The sequence below is a fragment of the Battus philenor genome, unplaced genomic scaffold, assembly GCF_028537555.1.
Source record: "Battus philenor isolate CCGP_79_NKW_IND1 unplaced genomic scaffold, ilBatPhil1.0.hap1 SCAF_3, whole genome shotgun sequence".
In the NCBI taxonomy this organism is placed as follows: domain Eukaryota; kingdom Metazoa; phylum Arthropoda; class Insecta; order Lepidoptera; family Papilionidae; genus Battus; species Battus philenor.
Genome location: NW_027181693.1, coordinates 12,627,757 through 12,648,970, shown reverse-complemented (window position 1 = coordinate 12,648,970; position 21,214 = coordinate 12,627,757). Strand labels below are relative to the sequence as shown.

General features: G+C 32.3%; 2 protein-coding genes across 4 annotated transcripts in view; one reads left to right on the top strand and one right to left on the bottom strand.

The window, feature by feature from the left end:
• The window catches only part of kcc (solute carrier family 12 member kcc), a 355,477-nt gene that overhangs the window by 280,341 nt on the left and 53,922 nt on the right, over window positions 1–21,214 (top strand). Inside the window, exon 1 of one of the 3 annotated variants that reach the window (XM_068770126.1) lies at window positions 11,035–11,050. The exons of the other annotated variants lie outside the window; for them this stretch is intronic. Coding sequence (XP_068626227.1) covers window positions 11,044–11,050 — 7 coding nt within the window. The 5' untranslated portion in view covers window positions 11,035–11,043. Of the gene's footprint in view, window positions 1–11,034; window positions 11,051–21,214 lie in introns of those variants that run through there. 3 annotated transcript variants of the gene reach the window in all.
• LOC137927155 (trypsin CFT-1-like) lies at window positions 1,533–3,806 on the bottom strand. The gene is made up of 4 exons (XM_068770977.1): window positions 3,758–3,806; window positions 3,220–3,388; window positions 2,315–2,570; window positions 1,533–1,829 (listed from the first exon to the last, which is right to left on the bottom strand). The coding sequence occupies exons 1-4, from the start codon at window positions 3,804–3,806 to the stop codon at window positions 1,533–1,535; spliced, it is 771 nt and encodes a 256-aa protein (XP_068627078.1).

Sequence of the window (21,214 nt, the reverse complement as noted above, 5' to 3'; positions counted from 1 at the left end):
AGCTGTCAGAGGGTGTATGTATTGCTCATTTGCTGTCAATGTATGGTACACACTATTCAAAAATCTATGATTTAAAAATAATTAATATCGTGTTGATAATATATTTAGAAAAAGCGATTTCAAAATTCGAATTACTACATATAGAAATTATTTATTTCTAACTTTCTGTCTCTACATAATTTGTACTGACGGAAGTTACTACCCTGCCGCATTCCAATAGAAAAAATAGACTTATAGGACTATCAAGAGTGATCACTTTATGTTTTTTTTTTTTAGTTTATTATAAATCGAAATCATAATTAAGAAACGAAAATTTATATAATGCAATAATATCGCTAGTGAATATTGTGAAGATGGCTGAAACCATTTTATTTGTTTTAGAAATAATTATACAATTTGGTGACTGAAAATTTACAAGAGTAATTAATTTTAACTTATCAATAATTTATAACCCCTGGAAACAGCCCTATCGGCAATGGATTGTTACGTTCTTTAAAGTTGGATGACTTAATAATTCCACATATGCCATAGGCAAACACTCATGAAGGAGGATTTCGCTGCATGGATGTTGTTCCTGAACGTTTCTCATAAGTACAGACTAACAAATTCAAGTGTAAACACTCTGTTGTTACTGATTTCGACCAAAGAATGAGGCGATCATCTTTTGCTTTACGCTTCTTCGTTTCTTAATTTTGTTGAGCATTCTTAATAAAATATCTCTAAGATGTCTCGTGCCTTTAGAATCATAGCAGCAGATTTAAGTTTCGTTGATTGTAAAAAGGTGAAATACAATGAAAAAAAATACAATTTAAATGAAATAAAATTCAATTTAAGCACCACCATCGTATCTCAACATCATTCTCAATATCAATATCACGGTGCTTTTGACTTCGAGTCAAAATAATACGCATTATATTATAAAGCATCCTAGCTCCTAAATCATTTTGCAAAATATTTTTAATTTGTCTCATACCAATGCCAAAGCTTAATCGAATTTTCTGGTAGGTATCTCTCTTGCCCGGCTTTATCGTGTACAGCACACGAGATCGTCACTCACGGGGTCATCGCGAGATTAATACGACCACGTTTGAAGTCATTAACCCAATAATAAATAGAATCTCAAGATGTGACTTCAACACCAAAAGCTAATCGATGTCACGTAACTTCGTTGTTGACCACAGCGAAAATCATAAAAAATAACACAAAAATGAGAATGAAAAATTTGACGTATTAAGTCCATAATAATACTAAAACATAAATGTTAAGTAGACATCACTTTAAAATTGTAGAGGACAGAATGACATGGATAGCTAGTTTAAAAAATAATTTAACTCATTCAACATTGAATATTTTAAAGCAGTAAAACATTTTTTATATTATTTTACTTCTGAACAGTTCTAAAAACTTTTAGAGTCACCAACGTAATAACGTAAGAGGCAAATAATTAAAGTGTCTGCATGTAACATTTCTATTAAGTAAATATGCTTAAAAATTGATTGATTGAATCGATACGTTATATCGACATTATCGAATTAGGCATTAGATAGGATCCAAGACGTGTAGCGCGAGACTCTTGCGTTTACCCCGGGATAACGCGGATGACCACATTCATAGCCCCAGGAGCATACACCGACAACTACATCGTTGTGGAGGAGAGGACCCCCGGAGTCACCGTGACACTGGTCACGCCCGCCAACATCAAGCCACCCTGCACATAGCATGTTGTCTGAAATAGTCGAGCCAACCTCCATGTAACGTGTCCTACAAATGTTCTGATTGATAACAAAGAGTTGAACGTGGCGCAGTTGTTCCGAACTAGATCCACCGGCCTGAAATATAATAACTATGATTTATTTGCCGGACAGTGTTAATATCAAAAAATGTACAATTTTCGTAAAAAAAACAACAGCAACAGCAATAAAATCAATAATTTAAAATAACACAGTTTTGTGTCAACTTTGTGTACATATGTAAACAAAGTAAAATTTATTAAATTATGAGAATACTTATAGATCATTTTCCATTTAAAGGTCGATGAAATGTCCATGTTATCTATAATGTAAAACCACCACAATGGTACATGTTACGTAAATTTTGTAAAAAAAAATTGCTTATCGATATGGAAAACGCCCTGAAGTATATAAATATCATATCAATATTATCAGTGTATTTGTACAAAATGTATAAATTTTACATATTCGTTCCGCACTTGCGAGTCTTTCGTAATTAACGTATATCAATAAAAATGTAATCCCGTTTGAATAACCATATAATTATGACAATAAATTGTAACTAGTAAGTCATATTTACTTACTGTAATTTCACCCCAACCAATTGCCCAAACAGCTTGATTATCAGCGAGAACGTAATTGGGTCCTGCTATACTCCCAGGACGAACACTGTTGCTAAATATGAAATTAGATGCACTTCGCAGAATAGCGATGTCATCATCGAACATACGCGCTTGGTAGTTTGAAAACATAATGATTTGGGCTGTGTTATGAACTGTACCCCCGCTATTGGCCCATGTAGAGCCAACGCGGATGCGCCAGTTTCTGGGTATATCTTCACTGTAAAATAAATTTAATCGATAAACATTTATACGTGCTTTCATCATTTCAGGATTTCAGCTAAAAGAATTTTTGTTATTTACAAAATATATTTTTATGCTTTAGTCAATTAGATTAAAAAGGTTATATAATAATTCCTAATATTACCGAATTAAATTGTGCGAATAAATGCTCATCTGAAGTGGCAGTGGGCACCGACCGATGGCCGTTGGGGCCGAAAGGTTTTCGAGTGGCAAACACGGGCCGGTAGACGCAATGTCGGTAAGCTCGCCACAAGATTGACCGGCGACACGGTTATTGTCGCGAGAAGTCGCTGTTAGCGGGCAGCGTGATACCGATCACCGTAGCGATCTTTGAGGGAGGCCTATGCCTTGCAGTGGACGTCTAACGGCTGATATGATGATGATGATTATGATGAAATGATGCCCTAACTGGATATTTATCCAGATTAATAGAAAAAGTCATATCAATTCTTTAAGTGACACGATACAACGCAGTCGTACCAAAGATTGAGAAATAACACAAATTTTATTGAAGACCTTGGCTGTAGCGCGATATGGAAATACAGACATGTTGCTTGTCTCAACACATAGATTATAGACAAAACTTACTTTCATAGAATAGAACACTGTTAAATGTATTAACTTACTAGAAGCAGTGAGCAGCAGAAAGAATAGATCTAGAGTTTAATATTGTTCCACCGCAACCCTGGTAGAAAATAGAACTACTCCATGCAAACAGTAGTGAAGCACCGAATGGGTACTGATCGATTGTGGTCGTTGATCCACCAACAATTTTTTGACTGGTAGTGGGAAATGCTGTGAAGTAATTATAAATAAAATATATTACCGAAAAAAATAAAACAAAATGAGATATACGACTCCTTCGAAGAGTTTTGTATACATGGATTTTCCTTGTTTTATCAAAATCAGCACACGTTCAACAATTATTACATTTATCTATGACGCGTGTAAAACATTTTGTAGAAAAACTTATCAGTGTGTTTTTTCCTGTTTTATGGATACGTCTCTTAAAACTTAACTCAACCGTTGGAATCGAATTTCAAATATTCTGTATGAGAAAAAATAATTCTTTTTTGACATGAGATAAACACATAAACATGTGAAACTATAAGTACGGAGAACAGGAGCCAGTGCTGTGTTAAAATAATAAAGTAATAAAGCTACCTGCAACTACAGCGAAGCATATGGCCAACAACAGGATAATCTTATTCATTGTAAAACACACAGTGTAAAAAGTATTAACTACATTAAAATTGGTTTCAATTTATACAAAATTTGTTAATACCTTATAGTAAAGATAGGAAACTAATCAGATACAAAAAATTACATTTATATGCGAGTCATAAATTAACGTTTCATAGCATCGCAATTGACGACTGCTCGCCTAATATCCGTTTTTGACACTTATTTGAAAGTAAGCGTTCAGAGCGCTTTCATAGTCCTACCATCCCCGGAAGTTATAATCATAACGAATTATCTTCACAAGACTACAAGTGAAAGTTAAAGATTTATTATGAACAAATTTAGGTTAGAAAGAGATATATTTCCTAACGCGATAGATATTACTCATACATTTTCGAAGCGTAAAAGTTTTTACAGTCTCTTCCTTCATTTAAATATTCCTATACTCATAAAGGAATCATTAAAAAGATTAGACTTTAATGAAAGTTATTTTAAACATTTAAACTAACATTATACACATCAATACCACAAATAAGTATTCTGCATGTGTTAAGCTGAAATAACTTCTTCCATGCCAGAAACTCATTTTCAAACTTCATTCATTTCTTTCAATATTAATTAATAATTATCTTTTACCTACAAAATACGGTAATATACAATTTTAAGTGAAATGCGGAGATCACATAACTAAGCAAAATGGAAGATACTTCTTTGTCTTACTTTGCTATGTACATCTAATACTTAATAATTAGCTGTTATAAAGAAACTATTATTGATACAGATTAGTGATTTAAGTTAAGTGCATGTGACAATATCCTAATTTCTAGAACGACTTTATTTTGACAGGATAACCATTTCTGTAATTCAAAACGTCTATTTATAAAGATAATTAAATGGATATGATGTTTCTACAACGTCACTGATATAGAACTATCACAGAAATATTTAAGAAACGTATAATTTAATCACTTCGGCTAATTGATAAAAACTAATTACATACTATACAGGCGTATAGACACCAGGTGCTCGATAGAGTGATAAGATAGATGTAATATGAAATTATAATCAGATACTTATGTACTTAAAAATTAAAATCGTTACGAAAACATAAAAATTAAAATGTAAAATTCACAGAACCAATGTATGTAGAAATATTATAATTATTTTATAATAAAAACACTTAACTTCGTCAAGAAAGATGTTTAGGCATATTTTATATTAAGATTCCGAAAATTATATTATAATTTTACAACATTCTTAATAACAAAAATGTATTTGTCATAAAAAAATACATATATATCATTTATAATATACTGCCTGGTATTCGATTCCCAATTGGGCAATAATAATCTCTACTTGATAGGCATATCACATGATATATAATGATAAGTGTCATTCACATATGATACATATTATTTACATATTATATGATACGTATATAAAGTATTTAAAATCGATTAGATTTATAAGAAATTAATATACCCGTCGTGCCAAATCAAATTCCGAGTATACATATATATATAACTATACATTTTTTGATAAAATTTTCGACGACAGTGCCATCTTTTATACTCAATGCGATGCGAATATAAAAATAAATTTTACGAGGTCAAAATTTTTAAATAGAGGATTATTGAAAATCAGTTTAACTACAATTGTGACAGTTTTTAATTTTGCTTAGGATTGTTCAGCGTTACTAGATTCTTGAATATGAAAACAATAAGTGTAGGTTCAACTAATTCTTCTGTAATATTTTTCATTAAATTAAAATAAATTTAATCGGCGCTAGAAAGTGCGTCATTGTGTTTATTATTTATATTAATATACACTTATTCACAATAACAGCAATAGCGTACTCGTTTCACAATTTTTTAGGTATAAAAATACGTTCAAAATGCTAAATATTTTAATAAATAATAAAATTTATATGAGTAAGGTGGAATAAACTATCTTAAATTGATATTTCTTTCAACAGTTGCCTCTGTATATATCGCCTATTGCTGCCGTCAAGCAAAAGGACATCAGCGTTATTTTGTTCAATTTTATCAGGCGCCATAGCTAATAAAATTACTACATAGGAAAGGAGATATGCCTTAAAAGTTCAAATACGGTATCGCAAAGACTCTTTTCCACCGAATCCCTTTAAGCAAAAGTGTCACTTGATATTAAGTGAACGTTCTGCTGTCTCTTGATTTTGATATTATAAAATATGTCTTCTTCAAGATTTGACTTGACGACACTGTAGATCAGAGGACCCTACAATAGGGTATTGTGGCTGGCTACAGAGGGCGACACAAATGGACGTTCTGAGTGATTCCTGCAATCGGTAGGTCGAACGTCTGAGGCTTTGACCGCGGGATCTTTTTTTCGCGATTACCCACGACCGAAAGATTCAAGTAATCTGGATTCCTTCTAATAGTGTGACCGTTGCATTCAAGTGTTCGCTGCAGTCATACAATGGCCAGTCTCCTTCTTATTCGTCAAGATCATATTAGAAATCATATTAAACATCTTTCATAATAACTTATATTTTTTTCGATTTATAAAAATTATCGGGTCCAAATCGTAGTTACTGATAACTGATTGATTCAATGAAACATTAATTTTAATATTTATTAAGTAAAAACATTATTTAATACCATGTTAATTGAACGTTGAGCACACTATCCTCTTTAAAGGAGCATACTTAACTTACCTGCTAATTTGTAGAGTGACAATTATTGGTGAATTAATTGGGCAACTTCTTAGACCCCATTAAGATTTACGAAATCAACGATTGAAGTAAATTTATTACGTTCTAGAGAGCTTTAGTACAGATACTTGAGATATTTTAGATAACAAATAACTAAAGTAATAGAATCATACATAAAGTCATAGAATTAAACATTGCGCCGTGCTAAACGGGATTTCTCAATTCAAAACAAGACAGCACAATATTGTTGTTGCTAAAGGTTTTTATACGGTATCTAGGTGACAACAGAATATAAAAGTAACAAAACACTAAACATTTTTGTGTTAAATAAAATTATGACTTGAATATCATTATATCATTAATTTAAACCATAAAAATTAAAAAACAATATCAATTCCTCGATGCCACATTTATATATATTACATATACAATGTGTGTAATGCTTAGTGTGCTGTATTTTTTGTTCCACAATCTTTAGTTCACACATATAAACTTGGTTTGCCCAATCAAGAGCATGCTACGTATACTGTCAGTGTGAAAGCCATGGTGTGCTCAAATGAAAGCCGGAAAAACGGATATCGTTTGATCTTGAGACTGATTGGTAGTCATTTCAAATGCCAATCTAATAAAAAATAAAATCTAATGAAATACCTAAAAATATTTTCACCTGGGAATTTGATATTTACAATACTGACTTCGACAGCGTTTTTCATTAATTTTGTAATGATTAATCAATTGCCATTACACAGCCGTGGTAGATTCAAATTACGGAGCAATATAACCGGAGATCCCGCCTTTAGTTTTAAATTATGCGACATGTCTGGCAAATACAATGAGTTCAAATATTCTGTTGGATGATTCCCAACCTCGGTGACATCGCAAACTGTATCAAAAGATTTGTATGACACAAAGTTGTTTATCCACAACTGTTGTGTCTTTGTTTGTCAAATCATTCACATCATCTACATTTTTTGCTTTTAAATTACTCTTAGTGCCAGCCGCTCATAATATATGTACTGTATATATATGTAAGTCAAGAAATATATGTTTAACAAGCATCTTGCGAATCAAAGTATGTAAGCAAATCGTTAGGTAATTCAAGGCATCCAGTTTCATCCACAGCAACATTCTCAATGCCGTCCCATCTAACGGTTATTTCTAAATAACTTCAGCCAATGGATGTTGAAGCATTCGAGCGCACATATTCACTTTCGACTGAACTTTTCCAATATTACGCCAAAATGGCAAAATTTTTTACCAAGCATTAATCTAATCAGCGTATGTTGATCGTGGAATGACGAGAAGCTTTTGTCTATTTATGAAATGACTTGTCTGAAACGGGTAAATTGTCAATGTTTTTAATGTCTTTCAATGTTCTGTTCGACGCATCAAGCGAATATTTTTGTACCATAGCTCAGATGATAATTATAAACTGCTTTTATACTAGGGCCATTGACCATTTTTTTATGTTGCTTACTGCGTCTGTGTTATTATGAATATTTAAGGGCAACCTAAATACTGAATGAGATATTCTGCCTCTATCTAATAAGGTTACGGCAATGTTAGATGATTCAATAGTAAATGCAATGCCATACGTAACTGGTCTCTGCTGTCATAGAAGACTCCTTCAATCTATTAGAATGGCGAGCATTCTGCAATTGCGAACGCATCACTCGTCTTCAGTTTACTGACGACGTCCTAGTCATGGCTAACCCAATATGACACTGGAAGACGAAAAAAATGACAAAGTCATATGTTAAAATTTTTTTACCATTACCTGAAAACCTCTGCCGACAATTCGCAGTAAACACCCAAGCAACCCAGTAACTACCCCAATATCAGTTACAGACTCGATTCTTTGAGTTGTTGACCCATACTTGGGACAAACAGTCAAGCTAGTTATGAACAAAACCGATATAGAAGTCAATCGTCCCGTCCAAATCGGCTGTGCAGCGTTCAGGAAAATACCAATTATCATCTCGCCCAATATCTTTTAATTTGCTGAGTGAGCGATAGTGCCCAAAGAGTTAAGCCTACAACCAATATTTGTTACCAGTGATGATCTACGGTACAGAAACGTGGCCTCTCCCTTTTCGCCTCAATGTCTCAAGTTCACAACGAACCATGAAAAGGGCTACACTGGTGATTTCTCTACGAGATCGAATAAAACCCTAGATGAGGAAGTCCGTAGAGAAATGAAAGTACACGACACAGCCTAGTGCTTTACTAACGTTCAACGTTAAAAATTCATTCACGAGATGGATCATGTTATAGTCATCCGACAACGCTCGATTCACCACTCCCAACCAGTCTTATTGGAAATCTATGAAAAAGGCCAATGCCTATCAGTGGAATTCCGATGGCTGAAATAATGATGCTGATGAAATAGGTTTCCTTATTATACTTTCTACCATATCCGCTAAAAATGTAAGAAGTTAAAATAATGCATAAATTTTAAGACAAAATTCATTTGACCGATCTTTGGTAAATTTTAGTATTATAAATTGTAAATTATGATAGGGTAACCTAGGACAAGCTGGTTGGTCGACTAATGGCATGCTGAATACCTTATGCCATTAGTCGTTATTTCTTATTTTATTTTTCATGCCACATGTCAATACACGATAGAGCGATCACATGACTCCCAGTCATTGGCCTCTTTTCTTTACATTGATGCAGACCTCGATAACAAAATGGTTTAATGTGCATAAAGATAACATACGCAAATGATAATCAGATTAGATGTAATAAAAATTATAGATTACAATCGGACGTGTTTGCTACTTCGCACTAAAACTAACAAATATTTCTTAACAATTACTCATACACCGAAAAAAACAAAATAAGCGTCATTTCAATTTCATTTCTAGAAAAAACTATTTCTGTCTACTGCAATATCGTGTTTTACAGAGAACTTTTTAGAAACAAATTTCATAAATTTTCACACTTTCACCGTAGGTCGATACATAGAAGTTTAGATAAACGTATGAAAAGATATTATTCATTTATGTAATTCTTTATTTTAAACGTACACAGGAATAAATAAATCAAATAAAGTGGGCTAAAAACTATAAATTGTGGAAAAACCAATTTGTAACTTCCGATGAGGTACAAATGCTAAATACAAATACGCAATAAATTTCATGATGTATAATTTATATTCATCTAAAGAAAAAACTAAGGAGGTACCATGTCAAAATAATAAGACATTTAAAGAATTTACTCTAATATTAAAATGTGATAATAATTCTCAGAATCAATTTTGATGTTTGCTGAACTTAGGTGGAAATCAAAATATCATTTAAGTATCATAGTCCAATGTCATGCAATTCGTACAGACAGTAAAATAAAAATTGATTTTTTCACAAAAGATATCCATGTCACTGTTTAAATTTATCCTATAAAATTATTTTTCAATTTTAACACCTTGTCATACAGTTGTAATATAACATCACATTAAATAAATTAGCTTAGTTTTGGGTATAGTTTTTTAGTATTGATTTTCTAAGTCCAATAAACCCTGCCATTGAGTCATACGAATCAAGATAATTGTATTTGTTGAAGACCCAATGTCCTTTATAACCCGAGATACAAACGATGAAGTATTTGCAAGTAGAAGGAATTTCTTACTGATAATACATACAGCAGCAGAAAACATAATGACTAACCTCTTAACGAACAGTCCACTATTATAACTGAACGAAGACAGTATTTCTTTTCGATAGATGTTTGTTTTTATTGTGAAATTTGTAAAATAGATTTTCTGCACTTTTAATCAAGATATGGAAAGTGAAGTGACTGAAGAATATTTGCCATTGACGACAGAAGGTGAAACAGATTGGTTTATTTTCATTTGATAAAACTTGAATTTGTCAACATTTTGTTTGCTTGAGATTAATAAGATTTATTATTAAAAACTAACAAAACAATTCGTCCTCTATCTGTTATATACAAATATAACAATAATAAGTTTTCAATTCAATTGTTTTAACAAAATTTGACAAAAACAAAATTCAAATGTGCAATTGCACTAGTCCCTTCCATGCTTACTCCTTACCGCAGGTGTCCTGCTATGCTGACATCACGCCGAAACCTTGGCGACTTCTCAAAGAGCTAGCAAGGTATCAAACACTTAACAAAAGTTATATCTCTTTTCTATATCTTATACCACATACACGTATTTTACTTATTCGTTGGATTATGATTAACAAAGAATATATCATTAACATGTAAAAAATTACTAAGCTTAACGAATTTCACATTTCGCTTTTTGTTCCCTTTTTCCTAACATATTTTTTGAGTTTCCGTCTCCTTTCTTCTCATTAACGGTTTCTAGGTTTATTTTAAGGTATACATTAAAACTCCTATATTTACTGTCCATTTTATCAAGTCACATGTCAAATGATAACTAAAGGATAACCTACTTTTAACCATATAAATAAGATTTTCAAAGATCGAATCGAACAGTTCACTGTATGTACTTTAATTGTCTTCCTGTTTATTATTATTGCGTCTGTGAAAAATGCGGTTGTTATCAGGGCAGGACAAAGATGGCGGAGCTGCCGAGGTCGCTCTTATGAGAGGTCAGTGGACTTAAAGTTCATTTATTAATGGATTTTAATTATTTCATAACTTGATATGGAATAATAAAATACATCATGAAGAACTTTTTCTTGATTAAACTTCAACTCTCAATATTTATATTTAACGTACACTTATATTAAATGAAACATATTTTTAACTTAGCAAGGTTTACCTAATCTTTTCAAACATAAAACTTTTGGCACTTATTACAAATTTTTAATACGTAACATGTTTAAAGTAATCCCATGATGCCGTTTAAATCAGAAAACTGTTAATATTTGCGCCACCAAGAAGGACATTTTTAAAACTAACTAGCTTTCTGTTTAGGTAAGCACGTAAAACCTCTCATCTCATTCATCCAATCCATCTATTGTTACTTGTGAAAAGTCGCTGGATGCGTGCAGCGTAAGATCTTATCGTACAGAAGTCGTGGCAATCTTTAGTGAAGGTCTAAGTCTCACAGTGAGTGTATATCGGCTGACATGGATATGTATATATAATGAACTACTGTTAGTTACCATTTTTATTTAATGTTGCTGCGGGCTTAGCAATTTCTGTAATTTTATAGAGTTACAAGTTGATATATAGGAGTGTGTTTTAAGTTATGACAAAAATAAAAATACTGAAATGCAAAAAAAGTTAAAAATTTCTCTTGCACCTAGCCTCTCAAATCAAAATGCTCCCACATTTTACTTTCCAACCTCAAAAAAGTTTTTAATAAGCCTTTGCTACTTATATTTATCACTAATTATTATGCGATTTAAATTTTTTATAAAGAATACGAATATATACGGACGTTTTTATTATAGTATTTCTATAATATGACTTTATACATTTGCTAATTTTCCCATTACTATTAAAAATATGACTTTAGTAGAGATTTGGGCAAGTAATAAGTTATTATCTTGGTAAAGTTTCCACTAACTTCTATTTGATACAAACTTATCCATCATATAGTCATGACATTGAGAAGTTTCATCTTTACAACAGCTTTTAGCTAAGACATCTTATTATGACGTCGTAACTTATAGCTATGTAATGTAATACGTATTGTAAAGCAAAAATGTAATGTAATTAAATCTATCTAAAAATTTTAAAGTATTTAAAATTTATTCGGTGGGTATAATAAAGGTCTAACCTTCAATTAAATTTATAGAATAACTATGAAAAGAAAATCACGAAATTTCGTGTTTAGTTATTCTTTACCGGTTTATAATTTATTTATACAGGGTCTCCGTATTAAATAATTCCACAAAAACCATTGCTCTGAAAAAATCAGTAGACTGATAAATTTTTAATATTTCTGTAACGATCACTAGTAACAATTAAAATGTCATGTGTATCTCTTGTAGGAACATCTTTGTTATTTTTTGCGCAGAAAATGTAGTAATAAGTTAATAAATAACTTCAACAATGTTTACTCGGTACTATTAAAATAATTTATCGTAATCCGATTTATCGCGCCTATAAAGAAAGCTTAATAAGATATCAGAAGAAATATTAAGGATAAACTAATTTGCAATACTTTTAGCGTAGTTGTTTCGTTTCGCTCAATTTAAGGATGGTGCATATTACCAGCGTAAAGGAGAGGTTTCAACAATATCGACTTATTATTGTTACAACAAGGAACATCTTGTTTATAAAGTATTATTGTTAACTTGGTTAAATTACTTAAATAGTACTTTTATTTAAAAAGAGGTTTTTAGAAATAGTAAATAATACAAAAATCACCTATGAAGTATATACATGAATAAGGTCAGGGCAGCAATGGAAAGCAATAGGTGCTGAGTCTGAAAGTACATGAAAATATTCATTTTATACCAAAGTCTTAAACTTTAGAATAAAATGAATATCAGTTGTAAAGTTAATTCAGTTTTTTCTGTAATACAAACATTTCCGTGACGTCTCTATTGAACAAGTTTCTTTGTTAACTGGTTATAAGTTTCTTCTAACGATTTTAGGTAAGGTTAACATTTCTTTCAATTATTTCATCCTGTTACGCAATACACCAGACTCTCGTCTCGGATTGTAATGAATATTTAAATTGTAAATATATAACATTTCTGTTATTCAGAAGAAAGGATACAAATATTTAAAATACTGTCCTACAGAAACAACATAGTTCAAGCGATAGTAATTTTTGACAAACCTTCTAAACGTCATACTCGTGTTTTAGTATAAAAATACGTAGGATGGTAAACAATACATAAGATTAAGTTAAGTCTATGTTTGTTTTATTTTTTTAACCAAAAATGTTCCATGCATTATGTTCACTACCATTTTTCTTCTGCTCTAATAACGCATACGCTTCATTTCGAACGAATTTAAACTAAAAATTTCAATCACACGATTCATTTCTCGACATGCAGCCATTTCAACATATTACTCTGTTATTCACGGTCGGATCAACAAATTGGATATCCCCTTTTAGATATTTATTTTACATGCATGTTTATCTAAATATTTTTACGATATTAGCTATAAAAACGTAGGCGTTTTGCAAATTTTTAATTAAATTTTAACCTTTAAATAAAATAATATCATGACAAAAGAAGTTATTTTATTCTATATGTAAGAGTTGAAAGTGCTATGAATACAATACATTGACGCTGAATGTATAAACTAATAATACTTAATTTATGTGCATAAAGTTTTAAAATATATGTCTATTGTGTAATTCACAAAATTTAACGCTCAGCTATTAACTGTAACAAAGCCAAGATGAGATATAATCAAACGCCAAAGGGAAGGTAACGGAGTGATAATGTTTACAGAATGATCAACTGAAGCATACATAATCATACGCACATATCATTTATATGCAAATGAAACTAATCTAATCAAAAGATTATTACAGAGTCAAGTGGCGCTCTATCAAAACGTGTCATGCGTGAATGATTGATTCGTGTTTGATTTGAATATTGAAGTGTATCAAGGAAATTGGGAAATATTATCTTGAATAATTCCATTTAATTCGTATCTGCATTTTAATATACAATTATAATTTTATTTGAAATATTTGTAATCATCTCTAAAGCAAAATGTTATATAATCATGATCTGCCAAAATAATTTTCCTGTCTATAACAAAGTTTTTTTATTTGACTGCAAAAATTGCTCTGATCATGTGTAACTAACATTTATTTATGAACTAAAAAAATCTTTCGGGTAAAATTCAAGTACACAATTTTAAGTGTGTCATAGTTATTATTTATTAAGGATTACGTTAATATTAGTGATTAAATTAAAAAACAAAGCGTTCTTAATGAAGAAATCATATATTTTTTCGCAACCAGTACTTGCAAATAGAATAAAATTCACCATTTTTTCCCACGCTTACAACTATCTAATTTGTTTAAAAGCATAACACTGTTTACTCCGTCACACCTATAGATTCACTGCGCTTGAGATGGTGGTGCGCCCGGTTCCCTCAGAAAGCTGGGCTCGGGTTGTTGCATGTTTATTTCACCGACTTGGAACGCACCCCCTAGTGTAAACGGTAATGAGACGCACGTTCCATGAAGTGACTAGGCACAAAATCCTGTAAACAGGCACAATAGTCCTACGTCGCCCACAATGTACTCAACGTCGCTTGCCACCCTCGGGTGGTTTAGCTAACTTAACAACTTTTCTGTCCGCCTTTGCCAGGTATGCCGGGTAGGCTTGTGGATTCTTTGGCAAACACTATGCTTTTAGGCAGTCGTTTAAGTGTTTTTCTAGCAAAATCTCAAAAGAAGCCTCGTAGCTAAGCTTGATATTCGATAGGGTGCTGTTCAGACTTTTTTTCCACAGTTGCTATGCGCTCCATAACTTCGTGTTGGAGTTTGTTTAGCAATCTACGATTCAAGCCGGACGAAAATATGTCTGAAATCACTTAGTTTCCTTATAACTACGAAATATGTTCATTTTTATCAGTTACTATGTATTATCCATTTTACAGTAAAACTGTTCATATGATAGCACAAAAAGATATAGTTTAGTTAAACATTAACCACTTGTAATATAATGAAGAAAATAGCATTTTAACAACAGTGCGTGATATATTAAAGCAATTTTTCATGCACCAGTGACTCTATTGGAGGCTTGAGACTTAATACTCCATTGTGATTCTCAGAGCGATTTTCGCCCCTTGTAGTTGTCAACTTGATGAATAAACTTTAGCTTAGTAGGAAATATTTTTTTTTTATTTTAATGATATAACTTAAGAAATTGCGCATAATGTTCTAACGTCATTGTGTAAAGTATTTGCATACACCATAACATAAAATACAGTACCGGTCGTCATAAAACAAGTGCATATTTAAAGTACAGAGGTATGTAAGAAAGAGAAATAGTTTATTGATATAATGTCATTTTTTATTTTTACCTTTGAACTACGTAATCGAGTAAATCGTTGCACTTTCTGTGGAAACTTAAATGAAAACATGTAGAATAAATACGAATTTAAATAATGTATCATATCTACGAGGGTCAAACTGAAAGTTCTTAGAAAATCAAAAACTAAGCATTCTAGCAAGTTATTAGTTTTATTATAACTTTTCAAAATAGCGTCCATTTACATCAATACATCGCTGCATTCGATGGAACCATTGAGAAAAGCACCTTGCCCACTCGGCCTTAGGGGTCCCTTCGACGGCGTTTTGAAACGCAGCCACTGCTTCTTCGGCGTCCATAAAATGTTTTCCTCGAAGTTTTTCTTTTATTTTCGGGAATAAATAAAAATCGCAGGGTGCGAGATCGGGGCTATACGGCGGGTGACCCAGTAATTCCACGTCTGAGGTCGCCAAATAGTCGATCGTTTGCCTGGCGGTGTGCGACGAGGCATTGTCGTGATGAAGGAGGATCCTGCTGCGAGGTCGTTTCTCTCGAACTTTTTCCAAGAAAAGTGGCAAACAGTTGTTAGTGTACCACTCTGCATTAACCGTTTTCTGATCCTCTAAGACAACTGTCGCATAATGACCTGTCTTTCCGAAAAACGAGGCCACCATCTTTTTTCCAACACTTCGACCTCTCTTCACTTTAGTTGGCAACTCTTCGGAAGGAAACACCCACTGAGCAGACTGTCTTTTGGTTTCCGGATCATAACAGTAAATCCAGCTTTCGTCACCCGTTAGTATGTCGAACACAGCATTTGAGTCACCTCCGTTAAATTTTTGGATCATTTCTCGGCACCAATCAACAGGGCGGAGTTTTTGAGCCTCGGTCAAATTATGCGGTATCCAGCGGGCACAAAGCTTCCTGACCGCTAAATGTTCATGGAGGATTTTGTGCACTTGACTCATACCTATGCCTAGACTTGTCCGAATCTGCTGATAGGTCACTCTTTTGTCAGTCTCTATCATACGCCGCACAACACTGATATTGTCTTCAGTCGTCGCTGTAGAAGGCCGTCCCTCACGCAAATCATCGGTGAGATTAGTTCGACCACGTTTGAATTCATTAAACCAGTTGTAAACTGTGGCACGAGATGGGGCTTCATCGTGAAAAGCCAATCGAAGTCTATCATAACTTTCTTGTTGACTTATATGACATCGAAAGTCATAAAAAATCATTGCACGAAAATTTTCTCGGCTTAAATTCATTCTGACGTGCACAGACAATTTTCAATTTGCCGCCAAATCGTAAAACAAATGACAAACGAATGAAATGTATACTCAATATTATTGGTAAAGAGATCTATTTTCAAAATTTAAACTTATTTTTTTAATATAATGCTTTTAAGTTGCCAGTTCTAAAAACTTTCAGTTTGGCCCTCGTATAATGGATACATACACTTACTAGAGTGACCAGGTACCTACTAAGTCTAGATATATGTCTAGATATAAATCTACAAATAGGAACGTCGCTTCAACTCCTATTGGATCTTATTTATTTGTTTCAATTTGTTTACAAATATCTCATTTCCTTTTATTAATACTATTTATTTGAGTCAACAGTTCAAGATAAATATGAAAATATGACGAACAAATTAAGATAATCCAGACCTACTACCTATTACCTTTAGATCTCAACTTGCTAGTGCTCAAGTAACCGTTGTTTTTAGTGTAGCCCGCTATAACTGCGACGCCTGCATCTGCTGCGTAAACCTGCAAAAATTCTGTAGCTAATAATAGATTTTATGATGTGTAGCATTTGGTATTACAAAATACCGTTATAACTCCGCTTTGTCGTTTGGGGACCAAACGCTTAGCACTTTTATTTTAGATAAACATTTACATTTTGTCGGTTGAAATAATCGTTTTCTGGTACCAGATTTACAGAATTTTTATTTAGGCAGTATTGCATACACTGATATTATCTAGTGCAATCTCATTACATGAACAGAAATTTTATGCATTCGCTAAGAATAAAAGTTCAATTTAATTATGAAATGTATTTTCTTTGAATCAAAATAATCTAAATTGCAGTTACAATAATGACCGAAACGAGCGCACCCCGTCGTTTTGTTAACTCACACATCAACGCTCAGAGGTTGCGTGATGACGTCACGGGGGAAAGAAAAGTACGACACTGAAACTCGGAGCGAAAGACAAAGAGAGAATATAGGCCAAGCACCGACCTACCTTCCACTGATACAGTGGCACGCTGAGTCATCTACGTTAACTATATACCTCATAATAAGGTCGTTCACGAGATGAAGACTTCAAATTACAGCAATCACAATTTATATTTCAATGACGCTATTGAGTGTGCACGCAAATTTCAAAACATTAAGTCTGGAATAAATAACATCGCCAAAAATATTGTGTATAATGTGTAGGGCGATCTTATAAGGTTACTTTGAATTATATATTAAATATAAGAAATAATAAAGCAAATTTGCACTAATATTAAGTTAAATATATATTGTTACAGACATATTTATTTAAACTTTAATGTACAAAAAATAGCTATGAAAATGCATCAAAAAGGAAATGTATCAAAATACGATAGAGGTAATAATTAAAAAAGAAACAATTTATGTAGAGCTACAACAGGCGTTCACATTGCTCTAGGCAAACTCTACCAAACAACCTTTGGATGGAGATGAGAGACATCAGCGAGAGGGCAGTTTAAAGTGTACACAATAAAAAAATATAAAAAAAACCTTAAAATATACTACAGATTTCAATTTATAACACACTTGCACATATATACACATAATCATACATACAATACATACATTACTATGCACACATGTATATACCTACAAACGTACTTGTATGAATATATACACCTATACATTTATACATTTTACATGGAAAAGGTATTATTTTAGAGGCCAAGGAAGTGCTTTTTTACCATATTTTAAAAACTTACAGAGATTTATAACTGACGTAATGCATTCCATAACCTGACAGCGACAACAGTGAAAGATTTATGCATAAAATATAGTAGAATAATGAATAGGCATGATCAGATCTTCAATGATCTGCACGACTTATCACGTGAGTTACGTAAGTAAAGAAATCTAGATTTAAGGTAAGAAGGAGTAAGCGGATTAAACAAAATACTGTAGAGAAGGGAAAGGATGCGGGCATCCGGCGAAGTCGAAACGGAACCTAAACAAAAGTTCTGAAGGCACTCGAGCTTATTAAGTTATTCTCCAGTAATATTGATACAGCCGGCATCAGCATAAACAAGGACGGGAAGGGACAGGATTGTACTAGTGTAATCTTGGTACCCAGGAGTAGGAAGGAGCGTAATCTTCGCACTTATATATGCTTTGTAAAACTTACAGTCTTAATTTATTAGAAAAGTATATTGTCTGATGTTTTTATTTACTTCTTTTATCAAAAATTAACGTGAAATTGTCATTTAAAATTCCCAAGCATTAGGAAGGCAGGTATTTTGTTTTCTAGGTTGGTAGGAATGTCTTTAACGCCTGCGTTTGTGTTTGTTAAAAGTAGAAATATCTTTTGCTCAGCCCTGTCCAATTTAAAGAATGTTTTTGTGTCTCAAATGCACCAAGTCTCATTTAATGCCAAAAGAGCTTTTGAAAAAATAAGTGTCAAAAACTCAACTTATTTCGTTCCTCAACCATCGTATTTTCATGATTTTGCTCCGTGGCAAACTTAAAGGCCCAATCGAAAATGCCGACACGATAGAGGAGATAAAAACCGAATTTAGGAAAATCTTGAAGACTATTCCAACTGTTCCAAAGACTGGAAAAAGCACTGGTATAAGTGCGTTTTATCGAACGGGTATTACTCTAAAGGGGATTAAATTTCTTTTGGAAAAATAAGGAATTTACATTTTATAAACAAGTTCCACTTACTTTGTAATCACAGTATTAAATGGTAAAGATTTCTACATAGTTTGTTACATAAAAACATTTTTATCTTAATGACATATAGTTTGGATGAAATATGAATAATTTGATACTTTCTATAACTACAGTCCTTTATAACAGTAACTACAGTATTGGATTATAAAGTCTTAGTTGACAAAAAGTTACTGGTAAATTATAAAATAAATCGATCATTATTTACATTAAGCAATTTCGCATTACTGCTCTTACTAGTTCTGGTACAAACAAAGTATACAATATCTATTGCATAAAAATTGCTGTGATGAATATGGCAGTTAACACAATATCAGATATCACTAATCTAGTGATTACCGATATAAAATATTTTTACTATTTCCGTGCCTTGGTAAATATGTTTTACAGAATATGGCGAATAAATTCAAATTGAAAGTATCTTCATTGAAGCTAACCTTTAAGCGCATTTAAACAAGTTGTTATTACCGTTCATAAACCAATAATAATATTTTTTTCATGACACCCGAAATCACATTAAAATTTACATTTTAAAAATACTCTACACTAATCAGACCCTGCTTCGTAGAGTGAAATATATTTTAAGTTACACTTTAGATTGTCGGGCAGCGTTAAACAGTTCTGAAAGGTTACGGAAAAAAAAAATCAGGCAGCTAAGATATTGTAGCCATTAAAAGCTGTTCTTAAAATTATCGGTTTGTAAATAAAAAAACAATTTAACGATTTTACTTATGCTATCTATAGCGGCGTTATAGCTGTGGTTGAATTTGTTATATAAATAAAAAATTGAAGCGTCGAGCGAATACTTATCGGACTGGAGACACCGGTACAGCAAATATACCTTACGTATTTAAATTCAGAAATTCAAATAATTTGTCTATATTTTATATATGCCATCTATAGAGCAATCGTAGACAAGGGGTTCATTGCACGGCTTTTAGGGACATTTGTTTCACTCCTAGAAGTTCAACACACGCTGATTCCGAATGAGTCTGTCAGAAGTTTCACTAATATCACCATTACTACCAGTAAAGTAGAGAGTCATCTGGAGTTTAAACTATACACTTCACCCTAGATAACAGTCAGACAACAGACGTTACAATTCGCACAACTTATTTTGATCACCTGAATAATAGAGATATTAGTGCGCCGCTGTGTAAATTAAAAAGTTATAATAATAATATCACTTAGACATGCATAATAGGCCTTACAAATACATTTTTAATAGTAAATTACTACAGGTTATAACATTTTAATAGAACAGCTTAGACAGGATTACAAGTGTTAGTTACGTAAAATAACAAGATATTGAAATGAATATAAAGAATTCTTCATCACTGCTGAATACTACTCCGTCATTTTTGATTGAATTATCTTTTCGTCGTTGTTGGGTAACTGATTTGTCATGGCGCTGCACCTACGTTCAGTCTTTTAACATGAAACATTGCGTTATACGTATTAAGCAATACGTATATTTATCTCCAACAATGACAAAACCTTGGCCACTTTGTATACAACTTTATCAGAGAATTAAAGTAATTCATTGACAAAAATATTTTTTCCCATACTACCATAGTTCTAAGAGTGATGGAATTATGCCCTGTGGAGTTACAAAATGTATTCGGAATCATCTCGTTAAGATGATATCGGAGTTGAAGTATAAACAATATCATGTACTTGAAATTAATTTCAGGTAAAAAGATAGGGAACATTTACCATCGTCATCGATATGGCACGAATATGTAATAAAAAGGTGCGTCCATGGTCCGAATATAATATTGGAATTATATATAATATTGAATATGTAACAAAATTCCGTAAGAATGCAAAAGATATTTAACTTTACTGCCGTACGCTATATTTTTTTAACTTATATAAACATTAATATAATATATAAACAA